Genomic DNA, 9451 nt, shown 5'->3' on the forward strand with positions numbered 1-9451 from the left:
GCGATAAATGAAAATAACATTATTCAATCTAACGACTTTAGATGTGTTAATGAAAACCTGAGTTGTGGGGGAAAAGTACATAAAAAACCATCATAAATAATGAAAAGATTTAGAGAATATTAGAAAAAATTGAACATAGTGTATAAATAATAATTTTAGGGTTTAATAATGATTATGTTAGTGACAAGTTTGGTGGGTGTGGATTTTTACATTTACATCTTGCTCAACTTAGTAAAATTTTGATTTTTGGGACCCAAAATACCTTTACAACTTCAAGGCTAATATGTATGTATGTATGTATGTATGTATCTATCTATCTATCTATGTAAGACTAAATATCCCCTTCTTAAAGAGTGTACAGTCTGCTATATTTACTAGAATTTCAGTGTAACTAATGTATTGGGTTAAACTTTACTTGAATTGATGTAACCATCCATAAGATGGGGTAAAAGTTTGTGAAATGGAATGGAATTCGTGCTCAGAATTTAGGTTAGTTTGTCTTTGTTTTATTCTTTAAAGGAGATGAATACAAAACAAAATACAAAAAACAGTCATTTAACTAACTCTCTTATCAGAAGTGATAATAGTAAACACAGCAGGAGGATGAGTCTTACTGAACACAAACTCAACATTGTCTTTGAGCCAACTTGGCCAATTTATTTGCCACTGCCTAGCAACTTCTAGATGCATAAATCAACAACACCTCCCAATCCAAGTGAAACAGCTGAGGATTGATGTTATCTCAGCACTATAAATCTGAATTGCAGCCCCCAACCCACCATGACGAAAGAGTTCTACAACCTTCCTGAACCCTCTCTACTAGCAGAGAGACATGTCTTGTTTTATGACCATTATCTCAGCAAGGAGGGCATCTCATCACCCAACTAAGAAGCAAACCCGAAGAGCCATGAGCGTCCCTCACAACGCCACTAGTTGTCATCCCCCACAGGGTAAACCACGTCCTCTCAGGACCCAACCGATTCCAACCACAAGAAAGCTTCTGACTCACAGATGTGGGGCGGGAGCGTTAGTGTGATGTGAAAATAAAAGAGATATAAAGAGAAAATGAGTGGAAATGAGATTGAAGAGAAATGAGTGTGAATGAATCAAAACCCTAAAAACTAAAATCATTATTTTTCACACCCATAGAATATAGTTTACACACTTCAGAAATTATTCTTGTTTTTTTTATTTATTTTATATTTCACTTCGGAACTTTAGAAAGATTGAACATAAAAAGGTGTATTTTGGTTTGCACGGTGTATGATGTAGCATTACAGTTTAGCTATATTAGAGGATTTGCTTATGTTTAATCCTCTGTAATCGCACTGTTGTGCATTAATGGAACTTTCCTTTGACAATGTATCTTGACGAGGGTTTTCTTCATTCTTGGAATTCATGATTTCATGTTCGGTGGAATTATGATTTATAGGAACATGTTAAATTTGTATGATAAACTTAAGATATCTCTAAGATTATTACATAATATTCTCTAAAATTAAGGGAAGGTTAGATTCCCACCACTTTGAGAAGGTTTCGCAAGGAAAGTTATCAAAACATGTCAGACAGCCCCTTAGTTTCCAGGAAATATCTTTTAAGAAATTCATAGCAGCAATCTAAGATTTCTAAACTAAAATTTCTGAAAAACTTACAAATTATATCCTAGCAAACGCACGCTCAAGAAATCTGCCCCAAAACAAATTAAATAACGAAGGTTTGCAGCACTGAAATACATCAAGATATAGGTGGAGACGTGGAGTCAAATTATGGACAGAACTAAGAACTTTCAAAGAGGCCCCCCAAAAACTCAGTAATGACTATGTCCAACACAATCACATAGATTATCTATCTCATTGTTTGCAGTATTAGCAGAAAGCTCCCAGCCAGCAAGTAAATAGATATAAACTCTGAACATTGAAAATCCTTCTCTAAGTCTCCCACCAATGTAAGCTGCATACTACACGGTAGCAAATTCTGTTCCCTGAAATTCATTTAGTTAGTTTAAATGAACAGTTAGACAAGTGCAAACTTGGGAATCTTGCACTAAAATTAAAACGCATGCCCTCATCATTCGCTACAACTTTGTACATACATCTCAACAACGAGGAATAAAACAGTCAATTTGTAAAATCACATACCTGCCTGAATCATCATTCACGAGATTGTGCACTGATCAACCTGATATCATATGCACCATTCCAGCAACTATCATCACTCTATTGTCCTCTTGCAACTTCTGAAATTACAGAAAAGACAAAAGCCACTGTTATCAGAGCTCATGATAGGAGCATGGAACGACATATACATCACGATAAAGACAAAGCTAAAGAGAGAAACGGAGAACAGCTCAAAAGATAGTACCTCTAATAGGACTAATATATCCTCTGAGCTGTATATGGAATCAGATCCTTTGATAACATCCTCAATGTCTGCAATAGATATTTGGTCCAAGCGGTTGGCACGCATATGCTGACCAAATAGAGAGTTAAATGCTTCGATTCTGCATGCCAATGGAAAGTATTTTACATCAGAATCGTGTAGATCAGAGATTTCAATTTAAGAAAGCAAAGTTGTAGGAGGTTTGAGATTGACAGATGAAGGACCTTTCAGGAGTGAGACTGACAGCAGATGGGGCTGCTGAATCATCGTCCACTTCCATGGCATCTGATGTTGACCTGGTAAAAAAAACAAGAGGTTTTGAAAGTTCATTCATGGTTAAATAAGTTTCTGAGAAACATAAAAACTTCAATATTAAGTGGTACCATCATGCTTTCTATTGTAGAAGGATGCCTATTAACCTTCTCTGGATATAATATGGAAATATGTCTAGCTACACCAAAAGAGTTTAAACTACTACTCACCCTCGTGTACGTTTAGGATCACGCTCAGGACCAGCATTATCACCATCAGCAACACGCTTCCTCTCCAATTCTCTCTCCCTCTCTTGCTCACGGTCCTCCATTTCTGTCAGTTCTTTGTGATATATCGCAAAATTAAGAACCTTCAAAGCAGCGTCAACATCAGTCTTTGTAACCTGGCAAGACAGGCAGAAACTCAATCAGAAAGCGTACTGAACAATCAATATGAAAACACACAAGCTGATGAAGTACCGCTTAGTTGTAACTCACAAGCAGAATAACAATTGCAATGAGAAAAAAATAAATATATAGTTAATGAGGATGCGAAGATCATATTTGACCAAAGTATATATTACATACTATGTAAAATTTATTTTAGAAGCATTAGTTTTGGAAGTGATTCAAACATTTGCTTTAAAGTAAATTTAGCTATTTCGTGGCGAGCAATCGTTATTTTATCAAGTCCTAACATTGACCACTCAAACAACAAAGTGACAGTACTACTTCTGAGCAGCAAAATGTTGATCCCCAGAACTAAATATGGAAACGACAAAGAAGTAAATTTGAAATGCCCTCTGGAGTTTGGACACGGTATCAAAATAGACTTGTATCTAATAAATATAATAAGTATACATATCTGAAAGGTGGGGCCAAGTCCAGTACCTGCATGCTCAACCTCAATTTGGCATGAGCAGTTGAGAGACGTATAATGGTTTCTAAAGTTCTCGCAGTTATAGGAAGCGTTCCTCCAGTCTGAGTATAAAACCAGCAAAATACAGAATATATCAATAAAAAACTGTTGATATGATTTAAGCCAACTGCAATTCCCAAAGCTAACCTTAGCATTTGAATTTGAATTTCTGAGCTCAGCATATGCTGTGGCTATCTGGTCAGATGCCTGTGGACAAACTTAGTTGGTATTAGTGCTAGTCACAAGTTAATTTAAGGGATTGGAACAGAAGCATAACAACCACCGAAATAATAAGATTTCATAAGAACCATTTGGTAAATGCAAGTTACATACAGCAGACAAAAAATTGATTAAAATGGATCAATTGCAAAATATTAACGGGAATTCGTCATAAAAGGAGTGCTACAAACTTGCCAACACACTTCATTTGATTAGTTTGTTTTTTTAAAAGTCACCACATTTGTCTCACTTTTTTAAAAATGTTTTGACTTTTCAAAAATGAGTAAATCACATGAAAAGCGTTGGAGATGTGTTGCTAGAATTCCTTTGTCATAAATCAAGAAAAAACGGCATTGTTATTAGTAACAGAAAATGTCCTCACCTCATCAGTCAAATCAGGTTGAACCCTATGCTTAGCATAATGGATATACTTTTTAAGAAACTTTATAGTGAGTGTATCACGTTTGTTTCCTTTTACAGTTTTCTTCCCATGTAACATTCTGTTATATTGGACAAAGATAGATGATTCTGCATCAGCTTCATCTTGTCTTCCATATCCTGAGCTCCCATCTAGTGCTGCCCCACCTGCATTGGTAAAGGTAATTTCAATAAAAGAATCTCAGTATAAGCATGCTTCTAGCATTTTTTTGAAAACTGCTCAACTACCTCCATCCATGGGCGAAAGAAATCGATGCATACGCAGGACATGCTCTGATATTCGACGATCAATATCAGGATCCATTTGATCCAACACAATAAAAAGTAGATCAAATCGAGAAAGCAAGGAGTCTGGTAGTCCAATATTTTTAGTTGGGGTCAACGAACGATCATACTATAAAATCACACAAGGTCAAATTAAAAAAAGTATTAAGATACAACAGGATATTAGTAACTTCTGAAGTTTAAAATGCACAGAAATAAACTCACTGCATTCCACTTACAGTTCCATATATGGGATTCGCAGCAGCCACCACACTGCATCGAGCATTAAGCGATGCATGGATCCCTGCTTTCGCAATTGTCACAGTCTGCTGTTCCATAACTTCGTGTATTGCAACACGATCTTGATCATTCATCTTGTCAAACTCATCAATGCAGACAACACCTCTGTCAGCAAGAACCATTGCCCCAGCTTCTAGTCTTCTTTCCCCTGGCAGAAAGAAATTACAATTTTTCTTTAGAAGACAAATGTTTCAAGAGAATTATGGATAGTTCATGAAGAATGATTTACCAGTTTCTTGATCAGAAGTAACTGCTGCTGTCAAACCAACCCCAGAAGAACCCCGGCCTGTTGTTGATATGGCCAGGGGAGCAATATTCATAATTGCTCGCAAGAGTTGAGACTTGGCAACAGAGGGATCACCGACCATCATCATGTTAATGTCACTAAAAGAACAAGAACAGATCAGCATTACAAGCTTCACTTCAAAACAGTGTTCAGAGAAAAGTATAAATATGTGGAGGTTGAACTTCAATTAAACCAACCATCACCCATCGGTAGAAAATGAAAAAAAAAATGAAACCACTAACCCTCGCAAGTGAGTGCCATTCTTTAAGTTCTTCTCCACTCCACTAAGCATCAACAAAATCACTGCTTTCTTTATCCAAGTATGTCCGTATATAGAAGGTGCAATTGAATTACCAAGCAGGTCAAATATATCATTTCTTTTAGCTAACTTTTTTATGTCACTGAGGTCGGTAGTACTAAAAAATGGAGCATTAGCCTCTTTGTTGAGAAGAGAAACATTGTTCGCTATGAGCACAGTCCTGCGTACAAATCAATCAATCAGGTTTCAGTTCAGGAAAGCAGGAGTAAAGGAATTATATTAGTGTATTTTCAGGAGCTACCTAAATACACCATTCACACTGCCTTGGCTTTTTCCTGGAAGAGCCTTATATATCCCCACAATTGCCACACGATCTCCTGGCTTGCAAGAATCAACAAGGTCATCCTCCACTATGATATCCACTGTTCTTGGGAGCTGACCAGGAGCAGAATTCTCAGGAACTTCTTGCATGGACAAGGTTTGATGATCTTTATATTTGCACAATCCAAACTCAGTGACAAGTAAGTTGCCATTTTCATCCTACAACAATCATTTAGTGAGTAAACATCATCCTCAGGTAATGTAAATGGTGTTAAAAATCAAGGATCTCGAGATTACCCTTGTAGGATAAACAGACCCTGTTGGCAAGCCCAAATTGGATGTAATATCTCGATAATCACGAGTGGTGAAGTTTCCCGTGGTGGGGCAGAAATGAACACTTTTAACAACCTTTGGCCTAACAAGAGAACCTATAAACAAAAACAGGTTATTTTCCTGCATGCTTCAGGCAGAATTGGGGGTTCATAAATTTACTGTATGTAACAGAACAGCAAGAGTAAAATGAGAAAAAAGAAATAGCATAAGATAAAACCTAATTGCTCATTGTAATGGAAAGAGATTGCATGCATTTCCCCAGAAAATGACCATCATATTGCATAACATGACACTCAAGGATCAATCAAGAATATATCTTTAGCACAAATGGCATTAACCTATCAATCAAATAAAATGCTTAAATCATTTATAACTATGAAGTTGAATATTTGATAACGCAAAAATACTATTTCAGAACATTAACCAACAGAACAGAGGTAAAGCTTAAACCCTTGAACATTAAGAGCAATTATAAGGTAAACCAATGACCCACATTGCCTTATAACTTCAAAGTAAGAGTAATTGAAACGAAAAACAAAATCATTCCCAAAATGGACTAAAGATCGAAAGACAGAAAAGAAGCTAGTTCTAGAGTAATGTAATGTTAGGATTCATGAAAAACTAACAGCAATTACAGCATTCTATCATTTAATCAAATAAAGAAGAAGGCAGTCTTACATTTTGTGACAATGCCCTCAACACAGACCATGGAACCAATGAATTGAGACAGAAGTTCCCGGGGAGTGACTCGGCGAGAAACAAAAGGACCTTCAAATCCCACAAGCACCTGTTCCCCTTCCTTCAAAAACTTGGGATCAATAGCACGAACCGCATCCGTGACCGCATCGCAGAAGGATTGCATGTACTCACTAGGATTCCTCAAAATCCTAAAAATCCACAAAAAATAAAAAATAAAAAAAATTGATTTTTGTAAAGGGAAACTAGTGGGTGTGATGAAATGACCTGTTTCCCAAGTCGCGGAAGTTGTGGAGATCGGAGATGTCGACGATGAGGCGGCGACGCTTGAGGTTGATGAGGGATTTCATCTCCTTCATGTAAATGCCTTGTCCAACCTAATTCAACACAAACAAAAATCATTGCAAATTGAACAACAACAATGACTACAAATCCAGCAAAATGCGAATGAATGAATGAATGAATGAATGAATGAAAATTGCGTACATCTTGATCGAGGAAATCGGCGAATTCTCGCTTGTGAGCTGCCCTAACTTCTTCGCTGAGATCCATTTGTGATGACAGTGAGAGTGAACTTCTTCTTCGATTGCGAGGAAAAAAGAGGAATTGGGTGAGTGGTTCCTTTTAAGAACTGATTAGGGTTTTTCATTTTGGCGCGGAAATGAACCCTCTTCCACGCGTTGTGGCGGGAAAATGTTTTTGCGGTCTGGTCTGGTCTGGTCCGGTCCGGTTCACGCATTTTTGTTAATGAACTATGAGCGTATGTGGTGTGAATGAATTTTTAATCACTAGTTAATTTTACACATTTTATAAGGAAAATAGCATGTTCCAATTGTATTTTACCTCCCCCCTTAGATAAATTGAAGTATTGAACTATTTATGTGCTACTAGTGTTTTTTTTACCCGTGCGTTGCACGGGGAATATGTTTATTGTATTTAATACATCGATCATATTTTAAATTATAAAAAAAATTAAGATACTAAAAATGTAAGAAAAATCATAATGAAGCAGATGATAAACACATATTAATCATGGAAAAAAATAGAATGTGTCTATTGTATTTGATACATCGATAAATATTTTAAATTATAAAAAATTTAACATACTAAGAATGTAAGAACAATTATAATAAAGCAGATGATAAACACATATTAATCATGGGAAAAAAAGAATGATATATTAGCACAAATTAGGGTTGTGAAAGATAAATCATAAAATATGACATCATTTTGTTTATTTGAAGTCATAAAATAGCAATATATCAGACTTTGTACAAAATTTACGAACCTTAAACCGACAAAAATAATTTTGCAGAGATTTCAAATTAGTCAACACAGATTTGTTTTGGCAATAAATTTTAGGTGCAGAAATTTCTCCTCTCCATTTTATAACTGAATGCATTCGGTTGGTATCCCATTTGATTTTATTTGAAATTTAACATAATATCAATCAATTAGTTTAGAATATAATGATTGTTTAAAAAAATATAATGATACTTTTTATATAAAACAAAATCTCACGTTACATATACATAAAGAAATCTCTAAAGTTAAAAAGAAGATTTTAATATTTTATGAAAAAGTTTCTCATATTTAAAATTTTTAAATTAGCCAACATAGATTTATTTTGGTAATAAATTTTTGGTGCAGAAATTTCTCATCTCCATTTATAACTGAGTGCATTCGGTTGGTATCTCATTTGATTTTATTTGTAATTTAACACAATATCAATCAATTAGTTTAGAGTATAATGATTGTTTAAAAAAAAATATAATGATATTTTTTATATAAAACAATATGTCACGTTACATATGCATAAAAAAATCTCTAAAGTTAAAAAGAAGATTTTAAAATTTTCATTGTAACACGTGTCAAAATAGGATAAGGATTTACTTATACATAGAGGTTCCCACTAAGGTGCACTAGTTATTTTCTGGTCCATCGGTGGACCAGAGGGTAATTTTGTCTTTCCTCCTTTCCCTTACCTTTTTCCTCTCCCTCCTCCCTTTACCTTTTCCCACCTGGGTTAATCTGAAAGAAAACAAGCTTGGATTTCTCCAATTACAACTGAAATCAACATGAACACAATCACCACTGGTAGAATTTTGAGCGTGGATTTTGGAACCCACGCGAGTGGGGAATTATCAGAGAGGGAGAGTGGTGTGGTATGAGAAAGCGAGATCAATAAAAGCTGATTTCAGAGAAAGGAGAAGAAGGAAAGAGGTGTTTAGTCTTTATTTAGGAGTTTGGGCAATTGAGAGATTACGTATTGAGATGTGATGTGGACCTAGTTCTCATGAAACTACCATGTCTATGGTCAAAAACCATTTGTGGAAAACATGAGGAAACATATATCCAGCAAATGCTTCATCTTGACACAATGGAAAAGCTCCACCGCTGCTACCACGTTTTCAATTCAGGGGGATGATTTTGAGTTGTTCATCTCCAGATTTAGCCATGTATTTTTTGGGTTATTTTCAGTTTTCTGTATGAATTGATTTTTGGAATTGATTTCTGATATATATTGTGGAATTATTTCAGATCTGGTTATTTTAATTTCTGGAATTTATTTTGGGATTGCTTCATTTGTTTCTAGAATTGATTTCTGGAATTAGTAATTTAAATTGCATGAATGATGGATCTGAAATTATTTGAGAATGATGATGAAGAGATTGAAGAAGGCATGGTTTGGATCCGGCCTGTGCGCCCTCCTCTCCCCTTCTGCTACACCGAGTTCGCCGTCGACATGCCTGTCGCCGGCGGCGCCTTCAGCTACCTCTGCGTCA

The 9451-nt window shown here is 35.7% G+C and overlaps 1 protein-coding gene across 2 annotated transcripts; it reads right to left on the reverse strand.

The window, feature by feature from the left end:
* Window positions 1–1606: 1606 nt before the first annotated feature.
* Window positions 1607–7299, reverse strand: LOC130714349 (DNA replication licensing factor MCM3-like). Of its 2 annotated transcripts, none has more exons than XM_057564246.1 (17): window positions 7152–7299; window positions 6933–7042; window positions 6648–6856; window positions 5934–6064; window positions 5617–5855; window positions 5299–5535; window positions 5000–5154; window positions 4710–4918; window positions 4435–4600; window positions 4151–4353; window positions 3697–3756; window positions 3522–3611; window positions 2862–3034; window positions 2604–2675; window positions 2362–2500; window positions 2143–2236; window positions 1607–1981 (listed from the first exon to the last, which is right to left on the reverse strand). In XM_057564246.1, the coding sequence occupies exons 1-16, from the start codon at window positions 7215–7217 to the stop codon at window positions 2174–2176; spliced, it is 2322 nt and encodes a 773-aa protein (XP_057420229.1). In that variant the 5' UTR covers window positions 7218–7299; the 3' UTR covers window positions 1607–1981; window positions 2143–2173. The 2 variants fall into 2 exon arrangements, with proteins under 2 accessions (XP_057420229.1, XP_057420228.1); XM_057564245.1 differs by having other exon boundaries at window positions 2139–2236.
* Window positions 7300–9451: the final 2152 nt, after the last annotated feature.

Source organism: Lotus japonicus, chromosome 4 (assembly GCF_012489685.1).
Source record: "Lotus japonicus ecotype B-129 chromosome 4, LjGifu_v1.2".
NCBI classification, from domain to species: domain Eukaryota; kingdom Viridiplantae; phylum Streptophyta; class Magnoliopsida; order Fabales; family Fabaceae; genus Lotus; species Lotus japonicus.